At 46.2% G+C, this 24,128-nt stretch overlaps 1 protein-coding gene across 4 annotated transcripts in view; it reads left to right on the top strand.

Moving 5' to 3' along the window:
• The window catches only part of WIPF2 (WAS/WASL interacting protein family member 2), a 58,769-nt gene extending 36,602 nt beyond the window's left edge, over window positions 1-22,167 (top strand). For all 4 annotated transcript variants that reach the window (XM_030808321.1, XM_030808322.1, XM_030808323.1 and 1 more), the window contains exons 3-8: window positions 2,478-2,610; window positions 4,427-4,543; window positions 6,393-7,049; window positions 12,325-12,534; window positions 15,210-15,311; window positions 16,315-22,167. In XM_030808321.1, the coding sequence (XP_030664181.1) occupies window positions 2,478-2,610; window positions 4,427-4,543; window positions 6,393-7,049; window positions 12,325-12,534; window positions 15,210-15,311; window positions 16,315-16,355 (1,260 nt within the window). In that variant the 3' untranslated portion in view covers window positions 16,356-22,167. The remainder of the gene's footprint in view (window positions 1-2,477; window positions 2,611-4,426; window positions 4,544-6,392; window positions 7,050-12,324; window positions 12,535-15,209; window positions 15,312-16,314) is intronic.
• The last annotated feature ends 1,961 nt before the right edge of the window (window positions 22,168-24,128 follow it).

Genomic DNA, 24,128 nt, shown 5'->3' with positions numbered 1-24,128 from the left:
AAGCCCAATAAATGAAGTAGATAAAAGCAGAGCTTGGCCGGGTGCGGTGGCTCACGCCTGGAATCCCAGCACTTTAGGAGGCTGAGGCGGGCGGATCACCTGAGGTCGGGCGTTTGAGACCAGCCTGGCCAACGTGGCGAAACCCCATCTCTACTAAAAATACAAAAATTAGCTGGGTGTGGTAGTTGGGCACCAGTAATCCCAGCTGCTTGGGAGGCCGAGGCAGGTGAATCGCTTGAACCCCAGAGGCAGAGATTGCACCCAGCACTTTGGGAGGCCGAGGCAGGCAGATCACAAGGTCAGGAGATTGAGACCATCCTGGCCAACATGGTGAAACCCCGTCTCTATTAAAAATACAAAAATTAGCTGTGCGTGGTGGCACTTGCCTGTAATCCCAGCTACTCAAGAGGCTGAGGCAGGAAAATCGCTTGAACCAGGGAGTCAGAGGTTGCAGTGAGCTGAGATCACGCCACTGCACTCCAGCCTGGATGACAGAGTGAGACTCTGTTTCAAAAAAATAAAGCAGAGCTTGTATGGTGATGTTGGGGGTAGAAAGAGGAGGCAGTCAATGAAGGCTTTTAGGTAGGTGGTGATACTTGAGCTGAGTCTTAAGCCATGAGTAGAGTTTAGCCAGAAAGAGAGGAGGGAGGGAGGGCACTTGAAGTTGAGGAAGCAGAATGTGGAAAGATACTGATTTGGTATTAATTAATTAATTAATTAATGAGATAGGGTCTCACTCTGTTGCCCAGGCTGGAGTGCAATGGTTGTGATCATAACTCATTGCAGCCTCTAATTCTTGGGCTCAAGTGATCCGCTTGCCTCAGCCTCCTAAGTAGAGGGGATTACATGTGCATGACACTGTATATAGCTAATTAAAAAAAAAAAAGTTTTTTTTAGGCTGGGTGTAGTGCCTCACGCCTGTAATCCCAGCACTTGAAACTCTGTCTCAAAAAAAAAAAAAGGTAAGTTTTTTTTTTTTTTTTTTTTTTTTTTTTTTTTTTTTGGTAAAGGCAGAGTCTCACTTTGTTGCCTAGACTGGTCTTGAACTCCTGGCTTCAAGTGATCCTCTTGCCTGGGCCTCCCAAAGTGCTGGGATTACAGGTGTGAGCCACTGTGCTGGCCTCGTGCTGATTTGTAAGAAAGCATATAGAGGTTTAGATTATTGCTTGAGGGGATGTGGTAGCAGATGCAGCTGGAGATGTAAGCTGAGGGTTTAGATATTTCTTCTGGCGATCATGAGGAGTTGTTGAAATATTTCCCAGCTACTCGGGAGGCTGAGGCAGGAGAATGGCGGGAACCCAGGAGGTGAAGCTTGCAGTGAGCCGAGATCGCACCGCTGTACTCCAGCCTGGATGATAGAATCTAAGACCCTGTCTTAAAAAAAAAAAAAAAAAAGCAAAAAGCGAAAAAAGCAATCAGAGAGTAGAAAAGGCCTGGGGCTTTGAGACAATCAGAGCATTCAAATCTTGGCTGTTTGTTTATTAATGATGTGACATTAACTGTCCTAAACCTTTGTTTCCTCATCTTTGGAATGGGAATAATACAGTTTACTGTATAACTTTATTTAGAGGTTAAATTGAAGTAATAGGGAGACAGTAGGGTATGTTAGTTGAGATAAGATACGAGTTTTTAGTGTCACTGTTGGAGTTTGGACTCCTGTTTTATCATTCACTAGTTGCATGACCTTAGATAGATATTCAGCTTCTGGCCCACCCTTTCCAAATGGTGACAATGATAATAATACCTTTCTCATGGGAAGGTTTCGAGATTTAAATGAGCTAAGGCAAATATTGTGCTTACCACAGTGCCTAAGTCATAGTAGGGACTCACTAAATGTTTGCCTTGATGGTGATGATACGCATTAAGTGTCTAACATACATAGTGTCTAACATGCAGACTAGCACAAAGATAACTAAGTATTACTGCAGGCCTCCCATCAGAAGCTTCTGAATAAGAAGGAAATGGAGCTCCTTCACAGAAGATAGAACAAGAGGGAAAAAAACTGAGGATAATGCACATTGATATTGCTCTTTGGCATGTATATCTAATGAGATTAGACAGACATCTCATGGAATCCAGTTTGCTTTAAGTCATTTATCCCAAGCTTGTGATAAAGGAAACTTTTTTTAAAAATTTTTTATTTTTTGCAGGCGCATTCTCGCCCTGTTGCCCAGACTGCAGTGCAGTGGTGTGATCTCAGCTTACTGCAACCTCCAACTCCTGGGTTCAAGCGATTCTCCTGTCTCAGCCTCCTGAGTAGCTGGGATTACAGCATGTGCCACCATGCCTGGCTAACTTTTTGTATTTTTAGTAGAGATGGGGTTTCACCATGTTGGCCAGGATGGTCTCGAACTCCTGACCTCAAGTGATCCACCTGCCTTGGCCTCCCAAAGTGTTGGGATTACAGGCGTGAGCCACTGCACCTGGCCGATAAAGGGAACTATTTAGGGTGAACTTATATTTCTCTTATCCTCCAGGCAAACACAGAGCAGCCCAAGCTGAGTAGAGATGAGCAGCGGGGTCGAGGCGCCCTCTTACAGGACATTTGCAAAGGGACCAAGCTGAAGAAGGTGACCAACATTAATGATCGGAGTGCTCCCATCCTCGAGAGTGAGTCTGAGCTTCATTTCCTAGTGAACTGGCAGGATCCCAGGAGTGACTTGGAGACTTGGCTGGGTTGTTATTTTTGTTGGGGCTTGAGTGGGAGAGTTTTGTCCTGGGATGTGCTTTGGCTCTATTCTCATTCATTCTTCTGAACCTTAGAAGTTTTTTCTTGATTCTTGGAGAGCATCTCAGGATTAAGGTTACCATCTCACCGGGCATGGTGGCTCATGCCTATAAGCCCAGCACTTTGGGAGGTCAAGGTGGAAAGATTGCATGAGCCTAGAAGTTCGAGGCTGCAGTGAGCTGTGATCATGTCACTGCACCACTGCACTCCAGCCTGGGCAGCAGAGCAAGACCCTGTCTCTCAAAAAGGAAAAAAAAAAAGGCTGCCATCTCTTATTGTAACTAATGCTCATCAGGGCACATCCTTGACTGTCCTTTGAGGACACTGTCACATTCCTAGAAACCTCTTGACTGAAACCAAGGTTGATTTTATGATTGCTACAAGTGTCCATTCCTGTAGGCCTCTGGAGAGTGCTCACGTATTGGTCTCTGATCCTTTAGCCTTCTATCATCTGAGATGTGGAGAGAAGAGCCCAGATAACTATGTTGAACATTTCTTTCTTTCTTCTTTTTTTTTTTTTTTAAAGACTTTCACTCTTGTTGCCTAGGCTAGAGTGCAGTGGCACGGTCTCAGCTCACTCACTGCAACCTCCGCCTCCCGGGTTCAGGTAGTTCTCATACCTCAGCCTGCCAACTAGCTGGGATTATAGGCACGTGCCACCACGCCTGGCTAATTTTTTGTATTTTTAGTAGAGACGGGGTTTCGCCATGTTGGCCAGGCTGGTCTTGAACTCCTGACCTCAGGTGATCCACCTGCTCGGCCTCCCAAAGTGCTGGGATTACAGGCATGAGCCACTGCGCCTGGCCCCCCAAACATTTATTTAACCCCCTTATCCCTTTGCCCTAAATAAAGGAAGATCGGCCACTTGTTCTTTTTCTTTTTTTTTTTTTTTGAGACAGAGTCTCACTCTGTCACCCAGGCTGGAGTGCAGTGGCACGATCTCGGCTCACTGCAAGCTCCACCTTCTGGGTTCACGCCATTCTCCTGCCTCAGCCTCCTGAGTAGCTGGGACTACAGGCACCCGCCACGGCACCCGGCTAATTTTTTGTATTTTTAGTAGAGACGGGGTTTCACCGTGGTCTCCATCTCCTGACCTCGTGATCCGCCCGCCTCCGCCTCCCAAAGTGCTGGGATTACAGGCGTGAGCCACCGCGCCTGGCTTCACTTGTTCTTTCTCTTTCATCACAACAGAGTTTCATCCCTACACAAAGCTGTGGAGCAGAGAGGCCTAATTTCCTTTCTTTTCTTTTCTCTTTTTTTTTTTTTTTGAAACAGGGTTTTGCTTTGTCTGTTGCTCAGGCTGGAGTGCAGTGGTACGATCACAGTTCACTGCAGCCTCGACCTCCCAGGCTCAATCGAGCCTCCCATCTCAGCCTCCCGAGTAGCTGGGACTATATGGGCATGCATCATCATGCCTAGGTAATTTGTGAAGTTTTTTGTAGAGACGGGTCCTACTATATTGCCCAGGCTGCTCTCGAACTCCTGAGCTTAAGTGATCCTCCCATCTTGGCCTCCCAAAATGCTGGGATTAGCGGCATGAGCCACTGTACCAGGCCTGCTTTTTTAAATAGAAGGGCAAAAACAAGACTGGTTTGTTTGCAAGCGATAGCCCAGATAGAGGAGTGGTTTCCCCTCATGATTGACTTGGTCACCAGCTGAGAGCATGTGAAATGAAAACCCTACTGCTATGCTTTCCAGAGCCCAAAGGAAGCAGTGGTGGCTATGGCTCTGGAGGAGCTGCCCTGCAGCCCAAGGGAGGTCTCTTCCAAGGAGGAGTGCCGAAGCTTCGACCTGTGGGAGCCAAGGATGGTTCAGGTATCTGATGAGTACTTTCCCAGGGTATTTCCCTGGTGTGTTAATTTCTGATGTCCCAAGTGGGCCATCTCAGATTGAGGAGTATGGTAGAGGTGGGGGGAAGAAAGACTTGGGAGCAGGGGAGGAGTTATAGAGTAGAATACAGCAAAAGCTGAGGGATTAAATGAAAGTGGATGCAACTTGGATAAAGAAAATGTGGCATATATACACTAGAATACTATTCAGCCTTAGAAAAGAAGGAAACTTCTGTCATTTCTGATAATACAGATGAACTTGGAGGACATCATACTAAGTGAAATAAGCCAGGCACAAAAACACAAATACTGCATGATCTCATTTATATGTGGAATCTGAAACAGTTGAACTCATTCGTAGAAGTAGAGAGTGAAATGTTGGTTACTAGAGGCTGGGGGCAGTAGGCGTTGGGATGGGGAAAGGGGAGATGTTGGTCAAAGGGTACAAAGTTTCAGTTAGACAGGAGGGGTAAGTTTTAGTGATCTATTGCAGCAGTCCCCAGTCTTTTTGGCACCAGGGACTGGTTTCATGGAAGACAATTTTTCCATAGATGGTGGGCGGGGGATGGTTTCAGGATGAAACTGTTCCACCTTAGATCATCAGGCATTAGTTAGATTCTCATAAGGGGCATGCAACCTAGATCCCTCACATGCACAGTTCACAATGGGGTTCGCCCTCCTGTGAGAATCTAATGCTGCTGCTGGTCTGACAGGAGGCGGAGCTCAGGCAGTAATGCTTGCTCGCTCACCTTCTGTGTGCCCCGTTCCTAACAGGCCACTGACCTGTACAGGTGCATGGCCCCAGGGGTTGGTGACCCCTGATTATACTTAATGTATATTTCAAAATTGCTAAAAGAGTATATTTTATTTTATTTATTCTTTTTTTTTCTCCTCCCGCCGAGATGGAGTCTTGCTCTGTCGCCCAGGCTGGAGTGCAGTGGCGCCATCTTGGATCACTGCAACTTCCGCCTCCCGGGTTCAAGACATTCTCCTGCCTCAGCCTCCCAAGTAGCTGGGATTACAGGCACACGCCACCACACATGGCTAATTTTTGTAGTTTTAGTAGAGATGGGGTTTCACCATGTTGGCCAGGCTGGTCTCAAACTCCTGACCTCAAGTGATCCATCCACCTTGGCCTCCCAAAGTGCTGGGATTACAGGCGTGAGCCACTGCGCCTGTTGCAGAGTAGATTTTAAGTGTTTTCACCATTAAAAAAGAAAATATGTGAGGTGATGGATATGTTAGTTTGATTTAATCATTCCACAATGTATACATATAACAAGACATTGTACCCCATAAATACATAAAATTATTACTTGTCAAAAATAAAGTAACATTTAAAAATGAATAACAATGTATCCTGAGCCTGAAACCGTATTAAAACCCAGAACTAGGCCGGACGTGGTGGCTCATGCCTGTAATCCCAGCACTTTGGGAAGCCGAGGTGGGCAGATCACCTGAGGTTAGGATTTCAAGACCAGCCTGTCCAACATGGTGAAACCCCGTCTCTACTAAAAATACAAAAATTAGCCGGGTGTGGTGGCGCATACCTGTAATCCCAGCTACTCAGGAGGCTGAGGCAGGAGAATCACTTGAACCCAGGAGGCAGAGGTTGCGGTGAGCTGAGATCGCACCATTGCACTCCAGCCTAGGCAACAACAGCGAAACTTCGTCTCAAAAAAAAACAAAAAAACAAAAAAGACGCCAAAAAACCCAGAACTATTCAATTCCTTTCCCTGCTGTCATGCAGGTCGCACTAAGGAGCTGAGTGAAGTAGAGATACTGACCAATATCTGTCCAGCTCTGTTGACCCTGTGTTGTCTATGTATTTGTAGAGAACCTAGCTGGTAAGCCAGCCCTGCAAGTCCCCAGTTCTCGAGCTGCTGCCCCAAGGCCTCCAGTATCTGCAGCCAGCGGGCGTCCTCAGGATGATACAGACAGCAGCCGGGCCTCACTCCCAGAACTGCCCCGGATGCAGAGACCCTCTTTACCGGACCTCTCTCGGCCTAATACCACCAGCAGTACGGGCATGAAGCACAGCTCCTCTGCCCCTCCCCCGCCACCCCCTGGGCGGCGTGCCAACGCACCCCCCACACCTCTGCCTATGCACAGCAACAAAGCCCCCGCCTACAACAGAGAGAAACCCTTGCCACCGACGCCTGGACAAAGGCTTCACCCTGGTCGAGAGGGACCTCCTGCTCCACCCCCAGTCAAACCACCTCCTTCCCCTGTGAATATCAGAACGGGACCAAGTGGCCAGTCTCTGGCTCCTCCTCCTCCGCCTTACCGCCAGCCTCCTGGGGTCCCCAATGGACCCTCTAGCCCCACTAATGAGTCAGCCCCTGAGCTGCCACAGAGACACAATTCTTTGCATAGGAAGACACCAGGGCCTGTCAGAGGCCTAGCACCTCCTCCACCCACCTCAGCCTCCCCCTCTTTACTGAGTAATAGGCCACCTCCCCCAGCCCGAGACCCTCCCAGTCGGGGAGCAGGTAAGTGCTTGGAAGCACCTTTTTCCCTATCATGCTGTGAATATTGATTTTATCTTTCCCCAGAGCACTCCTTGAAGACAGTAATTCGTTTATTCATTCAGTGGGTTTATTGAGTACCTTTTTATGTGTCAGATCTGTTGGTAGGGAAATAGCAATAAATAGAAAAGACAAAAAATTCGACAGTCAAACTAGTAAAATATATAAATACATAGTATGCAGTATGCTTTAGAGAATTACAAAGCAGAGGAAAGGAATAAGATATACTGGGGCGGAAGTCGGATGATGATATCTTAAATTGGAGGAGTGGGGAGCGAGTCAGGACAGTCCTTACTGATACGGTGAAAATTTGACAAAGACCTTAAGAAAGTGATGAGTAAGCTTAGTAGTTATCTAGGAGAACAGCTGTTGCAGGCAGTGGGAACAACAAATGCAGAGGCCATAAGGCAGAAGTATTCTTGAAACATTTTGGGGACAGCAAGGGGGCCATTGTGGCAAGACTAGAAAGAGTGAGGGGAGGTAAGAGTGGTAGGACTTGGAGGTTGGAAAGCTAGAGCTGCAGGGGAGAGCACTGCAGGATTTTGCAAAGACCTTGGATTTAACTGTGTGACATGGGAAGCCACTGGAGGGTTTTAAACAGAAGTATGATTTGATTCACCTTTTAAAAAGATCATTAACTCCTATGTTGAGAACAGACTGCAGGAGGACAAAGGTGACAAAAGGAGACCAGTTACTGGGCTGTTGCAGTAAATGGCCAGATGGTTAGGACTACTGTGAATTTGTGGGAAGATAGGTGTTCAGTTTGAGACAAGTTTGAGATGCCTGTTAGGTACTCAAGAAGCGACAATGAATTGGTAATTGGTTATCAGGCTCCAAAGTTGAGGGGAGAGGTTTCGGCTGGGGAGATACATTTGAATGGTATTGAAAACCACATGCTGGATGAAGTCACCTAAGGAGTGAATATAGATAAGAAGAGGCCTAGGAGGCTGAGGCAGGAGAATCGCTTGAACTCAGGAGGCAGAGGTTGCAGTGAGCCGAGATCACGCCACTGCACTCCAGCCTGGGCGACAGAGTGACAGTCCATCTCAAAAAAAAAAAGGGGGGGGGTGCGCTGAGCCCTTGCCCTCCTGCATTAGAGGCAAAAGAGATGAAGAATACCCAGCAGAGGAAACAGAAAAGCTTATAGTGAGGATGGAAGGAGAAAAACCAAGAATGTGATGGAAAAACTCCAAGGTAGAGTAAGTGGTCAGCTGTGCCCAGTGCTGCAGATGGGTCAGGTAAGTTAAAGACCAAGAACTGGCATTGGTCTTAGTATCATGGGACCCTTTTGAGTAGTTTCATTGGAGTGGTGGAGGGTGAAAGTGAAAGCTTAATTGGAGTGGGTTCAAGAATGCAGGAATAGGAGGAGAGAAATTGGAGATAGCAATGTAGAAATCTCTTAAAGAGTTCGCTGTAAAGTCCAGGAGAGAAGGGTGAAGATAAGTGAAGTGATTGTTGGAGGAAGATGTGGAGTTGAGAGTTGTTTTTTTCCCATCCCAAGATGGGAGACCTATTTGTATGCTGATGGAATGAGTAGCATGAAACTTAGGAGAGAGGGAAAAAATTGAATCAGAAGAGAGGGAACAGATTGCCTGAATAATGACCTGGAGGAGGCAGAGGAGAGAGAATGTGATCCATAGATAAAGGGTTGGCCTTAGATAGGAATATAGTTCTTCCATAGTAACAAGAGGGGAGGCAGAGCATATAGGCTTAGAAGCAAGTGGGTAGGTGGGTGTAGTGGTAGAAGCATGTGGAAAGTTTATTCTAATTTGCTTCTGTTTTCTCAGTGAAATGGAAAGCAAGAGCATCAGCTGTGACTGCGGCAAGGGAAGGAGAAGGAGAGTTGAGGAGAGAGAAGAGGCATAAAATGGTCATCTGGAGCGTGGGAGTGTGGGTGGACTAGAGAAATGTGCTCAGATAGGCAACCACGCGAAGGGCCCACTTGAGTTTATGGGCCATACATTTCATGTGAGATTAATTAGTCTCATGTGTGTTCAGTTGTGATTTGCAGGTACAAAATAAGAGTAGAGCTGTATTTAACCAGCGTTAGCATGTTTTAGGCATGTGCGACTCTAAGGGAGAGTGGGGCAGGAAGGGAACGGTGTATGTGAGGGAGTGATTGCAATAATGGAGCCTAAGCTGGGTGAAGAGGGAATTTAGGAACCCTGGAAAAAGAAGAGGTTGTGTAATCTTATAATTAGCATAACTGAAATTTTAGAGTGAGGGAGACCATGACAGCTCTCTGGGGCCTTATTGGACGTGGGAATTTTGGCTCCCATATCCTTAAATCATTAGACTTTGAGACATACCCTCCACAAACAGCTTCTTAGCCTTTATTTATTTATTTATTTGTTTGTGTTTTGAGACAGAGCCTTGCTCTGTCGCCCAGGCTGGAGTGCAGTGGTGTGATCTCTGCTCATTGCAACCTCTTCCTCCCAGGTTCAAGTGATTGTTGTGTCTCAGCCTCCTGACTAGCTGGAATTACAGGCACGTGCCACCATACCTGGCTAATTTTTGTATTTTTAGTAGAAACGGGTTTTCGCCATGTTGGCCAGGCTGGTCTCAAACTCCTGACCTCAAGTGAGCCACTGCGCCCAGCCCTTAGCTTTTATTTTAAAGTCAGTTTCTACAGGTATAGAACATTGATTAAGGAGTTATGTCATGGAGTCTGGGCATGATGGCTCACGCCTTAATCCCAGCACTTTGGAAGGTTGAGGCCAGCAGATCATTTAAGCCCAGGAGTTCGAGACCAGCCTGGGCAACATGGCAAAACGCTGTCTCTACAAAAAATAATTTTAAAAAATTAGCCTGGCATGGCGGTGCATGCCTGTAGTCCCAGCTACTCGAGAGGCGGAGGTGGGAAGACCACTTGAGCCTGGGAGGTGGAGGTTGCAGTGAGCTGTAATAGTGCCACTGCACTTCAGCCTGGGCAACACAGCAAGACCTTGTCCCCCCCCCCCCAAACAAAAAGGTAAAGGTTATATCATTAAGTAGCAAGGCATTAAAAGTCCATTAACCTGTGTGCAACTGCTTTGTTCAGTACATACAGATTGTACTCTAGCAGCTGGCCATCTAACATAGGGCAGCCAAACAGTGGCCTACTGCATTCCTGATCCCATATCTCCGTAGCTTTAGCCATAATGAGGTAGTCCTAAGGTGGCCCTTGATTCTATAAAGTTCAGGTTTTACTTTTTTTTTTTTTAACTTAGGGATTTTACAAAAGACTGTCTGAGCATAGCTCATATCTTTCTGACCTCATCCAGGAATAGAAGGAGAGAAAAATGCAATTTCTGTGGGTTGAGCTGAGCACTTTTAAATGTCTGCAGGCTTTCTTGCTTCCCACTTTTCCATTCTTTCTCTGTGGTAGCTAGGACTACAGGGATGTTGCCACCATGTCTGGCTCATTAAATTTTTTATTGTTATTATTTTTTTTTTAAGATGAGGCCTGTGTTGCCCAGGCTGGACTCAAAACTTTTTTTTTTTTTTTTTTTTTTTTTTTTGAGACAGAGTCTCACTCTTGCCCAGGCTGGAGTGCAGTGGCACGATCTCGGCTCACTGCAACCTCCGCCTCCTGGGTTCAAGCAATTCTCCTGCCTCAGCCTGCTGAGTAGCTGGGATTACAGGCACCCGCCACCAAGCCCAGCTAATTTTTGTATTTTTAGTAGAGACAGGGTTTCACCATATTGGTCAGGTTGAGTCTCGAACCCCTGACCTCATGATCCACCTGCCTCAGCCTCCCAAAGTGCTGGGATTACAGGTGTGAGCCACCGCGCCTGGCATAAGTATGAATATTTTCATTGGTGGTGGTGGTGGGGTGACCTCAGAAATGAAATGTGACCATCATATAATAGTGTTTATAGCTCTGACTGATAAACTTGCTTTGGAGGCAATTCCAAAAGAGATGTTTGCAGTGTTTGAGCAATGAGACTGTTACTGGACATATGTAACTTCCCACAATGAATCTGCTGTATATATTTTGAAAATCGCTCATTGATATTAGAGTAAGTGACAGCCTGTATATGCTGTGGGAGAGCAGAGGTGGAGGGACTCAGAAGAAAATGGATTGCTTTGGGAAAGCCTTAAGATGGGACTTGGATTGAACCTTGAAGGATAGGGAGGATTTGGTAGTAAGGGAAGGGGGGATATCAGAATATTGTGAGGGGAGTCACAAGAGCAAAGCATATAATTCGGTTTATTCAGCAAACATTGAGCACCTGCTTTGTGCTGTACATTTGGCTGAACTTGGGAACCCAGAAGGAGGAACTGCTCTGACATCAAGGGGTACACAGTATACTGGGGGAAGAGCACACAGAAGAAATAATAGTCTGTTCAAATGGTAGGTACGCACAAGCTGAAGTGGAAGTGCAGAGGAGGGCTCCTAACCTAGCCTAGCAGTAAGAAGGGAATAGGAGAAGCCAAGCTCAGGCTGATTGGTGTGGTAGGTTACTATGTAAGCAAAGGCTTTGAGACTTTATTTTTTTACATATTTATGTATTTGAGATGGAGTCTCTCTCTGTTGCTCAGGCTGGAGTGCAGTGGCACAATCTGGGCTCACTGCAACCTCCATCTCCCAGGTTCAAGTAATTCTTGTGCCTCAGCCTCCTGAGGAGCTGGGACTACAGGCACACGCCACCACACTGGGCTAATTTTTTGTATTTTTAGTAGAGATGGGGTTTCATCATGTTGCCCAGGCTGGTCTCCAACTGCTGAGCTCAGGCAGTCCTCCCGCCTCAGCCTCTCAGAGTGCTAGGATTATAGACGTGAGCCATCACACCCAGCCATGGTTTGAGACTTTATGATTTAGGCGGTGCAAAGCCTTTGAAAAAACTGGATCAAGTTTTTAGGGAGATTGGTGAGTTGGTGTTATGCAAAATGAATTTGGAGGGGTAAGGGATGAAGCAAGGAGAACATTCGGAAGGCTTTTGCAGTAGAACAGGCTAAATATAAGGAAGACCTGAATTAGAATTGTGGAGGAAGGCATGGAAAAGCAGAAAAAAAAAAAATCAAGAACAGATAGGGTTCTTGACTGACTGGTAGGAAATGTAAAAAGGCCATACATTTATTCTGAATGTTGGTATCTGGAAGAGTGGTGATGCTGTTCAAGTAATAAGGACAAAGGGGAACCAGGCACTGTAAGCCTCTGTGGGATGTGTTACTCTTTTAAGCTCATGTGTTTCAAGTCATTCTACCCCTTGCCGTCTCCACATCCAAACCTAACTACTTTGGATTTTAATTGCAGCTCCTCCACCCCCACCACCTGTGATCCGAAATGGTGCCAGGGATGCTCCCCCTCCCCCACCACCGTACCGAATGCATGGGTCAGAACCCCCGAGCCGAGGAAAGCCCCCACCTCCACCCTCAAGGACGCCAGCTGGGCCACCCCCTCCTCCTCCGCCACCCCTGAGGAATGGCCACAGAGATTCTATCACCACCGTCCGGTCTTTCTTGGGTGAGTAGCTAGCTATCTGTAGTCTCATGGTTCCTGCGGTGACTTCACCCACTCCAGTGCCATGGCTGCCAGATGGCCACCATAGAGTGGGAATGGCCACATGGGATCCTTTGTTCACAATAATTCTCCTCCTGACTTCATCTTCAGACGTATGGGCTGTGTTCATTGACTTCCTTATCTTGATGCGAATTCTAAGCATGGATGCTTTGGAATAGATTGAAGTAAAATCAGCAAGTGTTGTGCTAACTCTAAATCCACTCCAAAGATCAGTTTTCGTAGCTAGCTTTTAGGTCAGAGACTCTGTATCTTCTTTAGGATTATTCAGACAGGACTTATGTATTCCCCTAGGAAGGAGTGTTCCTTTCTAGCTCTTCAAAAACAAAACACTTGATTGTTCTTGGAATTATTATTTTTTAATTTTTGTTTTATAGAGACTGGGTCTCTGTTGCTCAGGCCGCTGTCAAACTCCTGGTCTCAAGCAGTCCTCCAACTTCAGCCTCCCAAAGTGCTGGGATTACACATGTGAGCCATCACACCCAGCCTCTCCTTGGAATTCTTGAAAAAAAAAAAAAAAAAAAAAAAAGTCCCATGGCACATTGCCTGGAAAGAAAAAAGAAGAAAGAATGACAAAAAATATTAAAGAAAAAAGGATTGGGCGTGGTGGTTCATGCCTGTAATCCCAGCACTTTGGGAGGCCAAGGTAGGAGGATTGCTTTTAGCCCAGGAACTCAAGACCAGCCTGGGCAACATGGTGGAATTTCATCTCTCTAAAAAATAAAAAAATTAGCTGGGTGTGGTGGCACACGCCTGTGGTTCCAGCTACTCAGGAGGATAGCCTAAGTCCAGGGAGGTTGAAGCTGCCGCAAGCCATTGATCACATCACTGCACCCCTGCCTGGGCAACAGAGAGAGACTCTGTCTCAAAAAAAAAAAAAAAAAAATCGGCTGGGTGCAGTGGCTCACGCCTGTAATCGCAGCACTTTGGGAGGCCGAGGCAGGCGGATCACCTGAGGTCAGGAGTTTGAGACCAGCCTGGCCAACATAGTGAAACCCCTGTCTCTACTAAAAATATAAAAAATTAGCTGGGCATGGTGGCACGCACCCATAATCCCAGCTACTCAGAAGGCTGAGGCAGGAGAATCTCTTGAACCCAGGAGGTGGAGGTTGCAGTGAGCCAAGATTGTGCCACTGCACTCCAGCCTGGGTGACAGAGCAAGACTCCATCTCAAAAAAAAAAAGCAAAACCCAAAACATTACACACATTAATCCAAAGCCACTAACTAGCAGTGTTATTTCGAGGAAGTCACGTTACTTCTCTGGGCCTCACTTCTCTTATTTGTAAAATTAGGTTGACTAGATCAGATATCAGATTAACTTTTCCAAGATTATAAATGTTGGGGGGGCTCTACCTAAGAGATTCTGATTCCTTGGTTCTGGGATGTAACCCTAAGTAAAGGTTGTCCATAGGCTATTGTTAGACCCATCTGTTGAGGACCCCTGGAAGAAATCTCTGAAAGGTCCCTTGCAACCCTGACACTCTAGATTTTTTTTTTTGAGATAGCGTCTTGCTTTGTCATCCAGGCTGGAATGCAGTAGCGTAATCGCAGCTCACTGCAGTTTCGACCTCCCAAGCTCAAGCAATCCTCCCATCTCTCAGCCTTCCAAGTAGCTGGGACCACAGGTGTGCACCACCATGCCTGGCTAATTTTGTTTTTTTTTTTTTTTGTAGAGATGAGGTTTCGCCATGTTGCCCAGACTGGTCTTGAACTCGTGGGCTCAAGCTACCCACCCACCTTGGCCTCCCAAAGTGCTGGGATTACAGGCATGAACCACCATGCCCAGCTTCTAGATTCTTTAATAGTTGCTGTCCTTACCTACCCCAGTCCTCCATGTTCTAGTCTATTCCTATTAGGTATGTCAGGATTTTTGCTTTAAAGATATACCCTTATTGTAGAAACCTTTGGGATGTGATCAAGCCGCACTTACAGAAAATTTGAGCCTTCTGATGGAGGGGCCATAGAAAGTAGGAGTAGAAGCCTTGAGATGGCTGTCCCAACTATGTAAGTGAAGGTAACATGGACTGAAAGGGAATTATCTGGTCAAATCTCTTCACTAGCCATAGACAAATATTCCCATTTTAAATTAATTCCTAACAATTTCTGGATTTAGATCAGCTGTTTTCCCGTGGTGACAGTCTGTAAGATGTTATTAACACCCAGAATTGGCTGGGCCTCCTGGCTCACACCTGTAATCCCAGCACTTTGGGAGGCCAGGTGGGCAGATTGCCTGAGCTCAGGAGTTTGAGACTAGCCTGGCCAAGATGGCGAAACCCCGTCTCTACTAAAAATACAGAAAACTAGCTGGGCGAGGTGGTGGGCACCACTGCACTCCAGCCTGGGTGACAGAGCGAGACTGTCAAAAAAAATAAATAAATAAAGAATGGGCTCAAAGATGGATTACTTGGTACAGAGAGGTTTCGAATACATGCTCTGTGCATGCAAGGCACATGGGGTGATGCTGCTGTTGGTCTCAGGGTGGTTGGTTTGGTGGGGCAGTAGGTCCTCACAGTACCTCAGAATGCCTGAGAGATTAGTAAGTGGGGAGGGTCGAAGCGATCAGAGACCTGTGGGAGCACAAGCAAGGATGATAGGAATTAATATTCTATTTTTTTCGCAGATGATTTTGAGTCAAAGTATTCCTTCCATCCAGTAGAAGACTTTCCTGCTCCAGAAGAATATAAACACTTTCAGAGGATATATCCCAGCAAAACAAACCGAGGTGAGAATAATAATAATAAGGTTTTTCCATAATTGCATAGAATGTAGAATTTGTGCGTTTTCTTAGGTTAAAATTTGCTTTTCACCGGGTGCAGTGGCTCATACCTATAATCCCAGCACTTTGGGAGGCCGAGGTGGGTGGATCACAAGGTCAGGAATTCGAGACCAGCCTGACCAACATAGTGAAACCCTGTCTCTACTAAAAATACAAAATTAGGCTGGGCGCGGTGGCTCACGCCTGTAATCCCAGCATTTTGGGAGGCTGAGGTGGGCGGATCATGAGGTCAGGAGATCAAGACCATCCTAGCTAACACGGTGAAACCTCGTCTCTACTAAAAATACGAAAGATTAGCCGGGCGTGGTGGCACGAGCCTGTAGTCCCAGCTACTTGGGAGGCTGAGGCAGGAGAACTGTTTAAACCCAGGAGGCAGAGGTTGCAGTGAGCCAAGATCACGCTACTGTACTCCAGCCTGGGTGACAGAGGGAGACTCTGTCTCAAAAAAATAAATAAATAAAAATAAATTGCTTCTCATCATCTTCATTGTCTTTTTTTTTTTTTTTTTTTTTTGAAATAGGGTCTCCCTATCGTCACCCAGGCTGGAGGTGCAGTGGTGCCATCTCAGCCCACCCCAACCTCCGCCTCCCAGGTTCAAGTGATTCTCCTGCCTAAGCCTCCCAAGTATCTAGGATTATAGGCATATGCCACCATGCCCGGATTATTTTTGTAATTTTAGTAGAGACTGGGTTTTGCCTGGTTGGCCAGGCTGGTCTGAAACTCCTGACCTCAGGTGATCTGCCCGCCTCGGCCTCCCAAAGTGCTGGATTACAGGCGTGAGCCACCTTGCCTGGCCTCTCATCTTCATTTTCTTAGGCAAAACAACAACACATAGTCCCCAGATTTTAAAGGTTAGCTTAAAGAGCCTGTTTCTCATTTTAGGAATGTGTGGGTTCAGATTCTGGTGGGTGACCTGTATGTGTGTGGTTTTTATTTTGTTTTTTTTCAGCTGCCCGTGGAGCCCCACCTCTGCCACCCATTCTCAGGTGAAGCCTGGCTTGGTCCTGTTCCTCAGGAAAAGGATGGACCTTCTCTTCTTCTCAGTTGGTCCCTTCCATTCCCCTGAAACCTGCATGAGAGCTCCTAACATGTTTCTCCAATGCAATCAACCCCTAGACTCCAAGTGTCCTCCCAGCTCGCCTCCATCTATGCATCTCATCTCTGGATTTGGTGATCAGACTCTATATTGACAGTAGGATCTCAAACCCTGCATCCATCCTTCCTCCAGCAAGCCCTGCTAGTCACATGAGGACCAAGTTTCCGTGTCTCCTGCCTTCCTCTTGGGGAAAGGTGCCTTGTTGTGATGAATTAACTCACTGTTAGGGCAGGGTGGAGAATAGTACTCCTTCCTTCTCCTGTCCACTGTGGGGGAAGCTTGGCAGGTATATTATATTTCATCATTTAGGAGGCAGGCATGACCAGGACTTATAGGTGGGAGGGGAGCATTTTTAGTGAAGCAAGAAAGGAGTTTGCCAAGAAGTGATCTGTTTTAAAGGTCATATTTGGAGAAAGGGCAAGGAATTGGGTCTGCTTTATTTTTAGGGGTATTTTGTTTTTGTTCTCACCTGCTGCCCCCCTACCACCACCCCAGGGATAAATTGGATATAAACACTAAATACTAATCAGTTGAACTTAACATTTAACAAAAAGAAAGGGTGAAATAAACGGAAGACCATTTTAGAACTAGTCAGTTCTCTGCAGCAAAGGGACCAGGAGCCATTTGAACCCTCTGGGACCCCTCACCCCACTGCTTCAGGGTGCTAAGCTGAGGGATGTTTTTCCTCCCCCTTACAACCCATGCCCTTGAAAGAAAAGTCACTTTTTATGGAGGGCATCATTCATTCCTGATTCACAAACCCCAAAAACCTCTGGTGGGAGATAGGAAGATAGGGCGTGGGCCTGGGCCTTAACCTCAATCTTGAGTCTGCCTCAGTCTTTTCTGACTGGCCCTGAAGTTGTCAGTGGCTCTTTCTGTCCTTCAGCCCCTGGAAGGTGCTCCAGGATAACAAAGAAGGGCAGGTTGAAGCCCCTCATGGAAGGACCTGGCTTTGTGGGGCTGCAAAGGACTTTTAAGTCCTGCCTGTACTGAAGTTCACAGCCCACCTGACTGAGCAGACTCTTCCTTTCTCTACCACCCTTGCCTTCCCAGGACTGCATGGTTTAACACAGCACAGTACAGAAGGGTGAAGAAGTGAGCAGAGGCTTATGAGGATATTCAGATTCTCTTCTATGCCAGGAAGCACAAAGACTTTGTTGAGATTTGCCTCAGTTCAGTAGGTCTTCCTTGGCAGCCAGCCATAGGTTGTTTCTTTGTCTTCCAGGTCCTAAAGAGCACAGAGAAAATGGAGGTCCCCAGTCTAGGTAGGAAGCTGATTGGACGAGGACTTCTTTTTTTCTGACAGCAGGATGGGGCTCCTGGGCTCGACACACCAGATGCTTTGGTTTTCTACAACTGTTGCTACGTATAGAGGCTGCTCAGAGCGTGGCATGAGAGCAAGGAGACCATGGCTACTCTTTGAAATGGATGGGGAAAATTAGCTTAAAAATTTAATCACACACATCACAGGCTTAAACTGTCTTAGGGACCTTTCCAGTTGATTGGATCACAGGCTAGGGATCTGTCCATGGTGCCAGGTGAAACCCAAGTCTCCCCAGTGCTAGGTGAGGGAGGGCTCAACGGGGATAATGTGTATGGGATCTGCTGTCCTTTGCCATCCCCTGGACCATATTAACTCTGGGATAGACCATGATTAGGTCTGTCACCAAACTTTTCCTAATCATTTTTTATGTATCATTCTTCTTTCTAATCTGTTAGCAGTTATCTCCCAGAAGTATCCCTAGCATCCTGAAGCAAACAGAACTGCCGGGCACTGTGGCTTACTCCTGTAACCTCAGCAATTTGGGAGGCCAAGGCGGGCGGATCACCTGAGTTCAAAAGTTCGAGACCAGCCTGTCCAACATGGCAAAACCCCGTCTCTACTAAAAATACAAAAATTATCTGGGCGTGGTGGCATGTGCCTGTAGTCCCAGCTACTGGGGAGGCTGAGGCATGAGAATCGCTTGAACCCAGGAGGTGGAGGTTGCAGTGAGTGGAGATGGCGCCACTGCGCTCCAGCCTGGGTGACAGAGTGAAACTCCGTCTCAGAAAACAAACCAGACACAACTGAGAGAGGGGATGCTAGTGGAGGGAAAAGGAGAGAGTACAAGAATTGATACTGCAGCAGAGTTCCAGGGCAGATACTGACAAGTGACTGAACTTTGACTGTGAAGTCTTCCCATTTATTTTTGAAATGGGAGTCGATGCCTTTTGTACAACGTTATCAAAATGTTTTTTTTTTTCCTCCTTTACTCAGACATAGAGCATCAAAATATCACGAGTAAAGCCAAACCCCAGCTTTTCACTGGGGCTGATATCTTCCTCCCCATGGCCCGCTGCCCCTCATATTCCCCAGCACTTGGACTGTGTCACATGGGTATTGATTGTATACTTGTTGTCTTGGCCTCATGCAAAAAGGCCTAGGTCTAGATTTAGTCAGATGAGTTTTTTTCAGAGCATGTTGATGATACAACACCTGTTTAAATGTCTTTGCCTTATATGTTATTTGGTCCCGCTGTTAATAATAGATTTATTACCATGTATATTTACTCTTGAAGATGGGAATGTGATCTGCATAGTTATCAGTCTATTTTGTATGTTGTAAAAAGCTTCTAATTTAGGTTTAAGGTGGGCTGGCTACAAAAGCACTAAAACTCCTCACCTTTTAAACTGCTCTTTTTATCTGCTTGTGGGAATGTTGTCTCTTTCATGGAAGATTGGGTGGTCTCATGTTGAGGCTGTTGCCCAGTCCCATTAACTCCCTTGTCCCCCCACAGAAGGAAGAGACGTTGCCCAGCTAAGCATCAGGAAGCTGTCTTAAAAGCCCTTGTATGGGATTGGTTTTGTGATGTTTTTCCCTAATGGGAAAAACTTTATAGTTGTTTCTTACTGCCCTGTCTGGGAAGCAGGGTGGTGGCCTCCAGGTTTTTAAATGAGCTAGATGCCCCTCTTCCCCTTCTCTGGTCACTGAACCTGGACCAAAGCACTTTGATATTCCAGGTGTGATCTTCTCTGTCATGGGGATTTGCTCCACTGCAGAGCCCCATCATTTTTACGGCGTAGGCCAACAGAGTGAGAACCTAGGGCTACCCTAGCTGATGGATGTGAGGCTGCTGTCACCGAGAGCTCGTCCCAGCCCTGCTAACTGGTAGTGGCAAGGATACTCGTCATCGGCCATTGCACTGGGGAACTCGCTTACCCCATGGCTTCCCAACTTGAAACCCAGATTTACCTCCAGGGAGAGGTGAGAAAAAAATTGTAAATAGACTTGCTACAGAGCAACTCAGGGTTGGGGTGTGTTTTAATTCTCCTGATCACTTGAAATAATCTGTAGGCTGAGTGCTTATGGGGGGTGGGGGAGAAGGGTGACTCCAGGGTCCTTCCCTTTTGTGAAGCCCTGGGGGTGGAGTGTGGGCATCTGAGGCCCTATGATGGCACTACACTGAGCTGTCTGCCCTTCCGGAAACTCAACCTGCAATCAACTGCAAATCAAATTCTTCACATTCCAGCTACAGTCTTTCTTTCCCCATTGAATCTCAGTCCCTGGCCATGTGGTCAAGGTGGCTTTCTGTTAAGCTACCCTAATTTCGGGAATGGGAGGGGAGAGAGGAGGGCCATTACAACTCTGCCTTCAAGACTCATCTCTTAAAAACAAAACGAAACAAAACTACCACCACCATCAAAACCACACGCAAAAAAAAAAAAAAAAAGGATAACTTTAACCGAAGAAAGGGTTTGGTTCCATTCAACTCCACATTCATTGTGCCTTTACTTGCGTTAGATTTCTGTGCTTTCTTCCTCTCCCTCTTTGAAGCAATTAAAATCTTCCTTGATAACTGCTGTTTCTTTCTACTCTTGTTTCTGGCAATTTAGTGGGTTCCTTCTCTAGTTGTCTTAAATCTCATTCCACTGGTGGCAAGATGGGGCCTAGCCTTCTTTTCTCATGTCTAATCTTTGTCCTTTCTCATGGTGCCCTCCATGGAAGTCACAGTCAACACTGAATAAATGACTAGAATGACACGTGTGCGTGCGTGCGTGTGTGTGTGTTCATCTGTCTGCATGTGGATCAATTTCTTTTAGAAAATAATTTATTGTATGATTTATTTTGGAGTTATATTCTGATTACAGTGCTCCCTCTCCCAAATAGCATTGATTTTTCCACCCTCTAAAATGTATAATCTGGTCTCAGGTTGGATTCTTTGGTACATTTCTTTCTTCTGGATGCCGTGCAGCTTAATTAAACCTTGCTTAAAAACAAAAAGTGAAAATTGTGTACTCTTGTCTGGAATGCCGCCTCAAGTGGTGGCACAGAGAGGGGAGAAAACCTTTGCCTCATAATTTGGGTAAGTGTAGTGGTTTGATTCCAGGTCCCTTGAAAAAGTAGATCTACTGACTTAGGCAGACTCATCTATAGCTTTCTGAGGGTCTTCCCTCCTCCTCTCCAGCTGAATTTTGAAAATTACAGTTCTAGTTGGCCAGGCGCGATGGCTCATGCCTGTAATCCCAGCACTCAGGGAGGCCAAGGCGGGTGGATCATTTGAGGTCAGGAGTTCAAGACCAGCTTGGCCAACATGGTGAAACCCTGTCTCTACTGAAAATACAAAAATTAACCGGTGACATGGCGCATGCCTGTAGTCCCAGCTACTTGGGAGGCCGAGGCAGGAAAATCGCTTGAACCCAGGAGGCGGAAGTTGCACTGAGCTGAGATCATGCCACTGCACTCAAAAAAAAAAAAAGAAAGAAAATTACAGTTCTAGAGTTCTAGTTACCCTTCCTGGGAGATTCTGATGGTCCTTAGTTTATTATTTAATTTTTTTTTTTTTTTTTTTTTTTTTTTTTTTTGAGACAGGATCTTGCTGTCGTCCAGGCTGGAGTGCAGTGGTGTGATCATAGCTCACTCGCAGCCTCCAACTCTCAAGCTCAAGTGATCCTCCCACCTCAGCCTCCCGTGTAGCTGGGACCACAGGTGTGTACCACTATGCCCGGCTAATTTTGAAAATTTTTTTGTAAAGATGGGGTCTCCCTGTGTTGCCCAGACTGGTCTCAAATTCCTGGGCTCAAGTGATTGTCCCACCTCAGCTTCTCAAAGTGCTGGGATTACAGGCATGAGCCACCGCACCCAGCCAGTCCTTAGTTTATATTTCCACCTAACTTCCCTTTGCCCATGATTTCAGGGAACCTAGGAGGCTTCCTGGCCTTGTGACCTTTTCCTTGAATCTCTTATAATTCTATCTGTGTTGCACGGCAGATTCACAAATTGAGGCTAAAGAAAAGAAGGGTGGGGACAAAGCATACAGAATGTGTGTATCTGTTCTTATGTGGGTGTTGGCTGTTTTTCATCACTGCTTTTTCAGCTGAATCTTAGCTGGTTTTCTTGAACTTTGACTTTAGGTGTAAAAATTCAACCAGACATTCTCTCCTTACTGTGGTCAGCTGACATCATAACCACTAAGGCTTAATGAGCTTAACTTGCACTTTCATCACTAGCAAAGGTCTTGAAGTTATTTCTCTTACTGATTCATAATGGGTGTGTGTATGAATCACTCTCACATAATTTAGATATAAAAACCTATGAGGGTGAGGGAGGGAGGGGGAAAAAAAAAGGACTCCTTTCATTTTCATCCGTACTTCCCAGATGGGCTGAATCTCTGATTATTTGACCCATCATTGTTATTAATATGGTTAATAAACTACCTATTTATTGATTGAATTGTTCCTCCTGACTTGAAATAGCCTGCAAATGGAGCTTGCCTAAATGACCTTCGACTTCCTAACCCTATAATTCATTCTGTCTTATTGTGATGTTATTGCTAGTGTGTGTGTGTGTGTGTGTGTGTGTGTGTCTACACACATACACTCACACAAAAGGATGCCAGACAGGTTCTTCTAGTGTGATTTGATTCTTTCTCCATGATACTGTGTATGAGTTAGCAGGTGACAAGGACACTAGTTTTCCTTCCATTACTAAGGCAGAGCTGCTTGCCATGAATGTGCCTCTTAAGTATTTCCCAACCCAATCTAACCACTAACTAAACGACCCACTGGAAGAAAGCTGCCTGTCTCCAACTTCCTAGTACTCTGCAAAGAGAGGTAAAGGAACTATGGAAAATGAATTAGAACTAGAAATATGTCACCCTCAGGATTCTGACTGCCCCAGAGAGTAACTGGGGAAATGCTTTGCCTCTGACATCACTGGAGCCCAGTCTGGATCATTTTCACACATAATTGAATGCATTCTCCATTCCTAGGCTTAGGGGTGTGAGACTTAAAGGACTATATGCTCTCCAGCCACAAGTGTTTATGCAAAGGGTGGATGTCCACTTGGCAAGAATGTCCTTTCCATTCCTTTATTCAGCAAGCACTTATTGTACACTTTACTCTGTACCAGGCATCTACAATATGAAGATGAAAAGTCTGTTTTTGCCAGGCGCGGTGGCTCATGCCTGTAATCCCAGCACTTTGGGAGGCTGAGGCAGGTGGATCACCTGAGGTCAGGAGACCAGCCTGACCAATATGGTGAAACCCTGTCTACTAAAATTATGGGCGCCTGTAATCCCAGCTACTCAGGAGGCTGAGGCAGGAGAGTTGCTTGAACCCGGTGGGGCAGAGTTTGCAGTGAGCTGAGATTGCGCCACTGCACTCCAGCCTGGGCGACAGAGCGAGACTACATAACCAAAAAAAAAAGCCTTTTTTTTTTTTTCCAACTTGGAAATGGGGTCTCCCTATGTTGTCCAGGCTGTCCTCAAACTGGGCTCAAGGGATCCTCCCACCTCAGCCTTCCGAGTAGCTGGAATTACAGATGCATGCCACTGTGCAAGGCTAAGACATGGTCTTTGACTCCAAGGAACTCATAGTTTAGTAGACTTCAGGATAGCTACCAGGAGAAACCTATGTAGGGTATTAAAAGGCTTTATGGGAGTTAGCCAGAGTAGATGGATCGTTAGTGGCATTCCAGACAGAGGAAACAGCAAAAACAAAGACACAGAAGCAAGAAACAATACGATGTGTACGCATCATGTTACTAGAGGATCATTATTAGTGCAAAGGAAAAGCTTCAAGTAGATAACCTTTCAGTCTTGACATTCTGTGATTATTTGCCTGCTTCCACGGTGGTCATTTACACCTGTAGGCTTTTCTTGGGCCACTGCTATATTTCCTGGTGTTTTCTTTCTTTTCTTTCTTTCTTTTTTTTTTTTTTTTTTTGAGACGGAGTCTCGCTGTGTCGCCCAGGCCGGAGTGCAGTGGCGTGGCGTGATCTCCGCTCACTGCAAGCTCCACCTCCCGGGTTCACGCCATTCTCCCGCCGCAGCCTCCTGAGTAGCGGGGGCTACAGGTACCCGCCACCACGCCCGGCTAATTTTTTGTATTTTAGTAGAGACGGGGTTTCACCGTGTTAGCCAGGATGGTCTCGATTTCCTGATCTCATGACCCACCCGCCTCAGTCTCCCAAAGTGCTGGGATTACAGGCGTGAGCCACTGCACCCAGCCATTTCCTGGTGTTTTCATAGGTTCCAATATGCATGCTAAGTACTCATAGCTTCCTCTGCTGTCTTCTTGTAACCGAGGTAGGTTGTTTACCATAACCACCCCTTACAGCTGGCTGGGTACACATTACCATTTCAGGTTATTAAGGACAATTTTTAGGTGCCCATATTATAAAAGTATGA

The sequence above is a fragment of the Nomascus leucogenys genome, unplaced genomic scaffold (assembly GCF_006542625.1).
Source record: "Nomascus leucogenys isolate Asia unplaced genomic scaffold, Asia_NLE_v1 Super-Scaffold_285, whole genome shotgun sequence".
Lineage (NCBI taxonomy): Eukaryota > Metazoa > Chordata > Mammalia > Primates > Hylobatidae > Nomascus > Nomascus leucogenys.
This window is presented reverse-complemented; position numbering and strand designations above follow the sequence as displayed.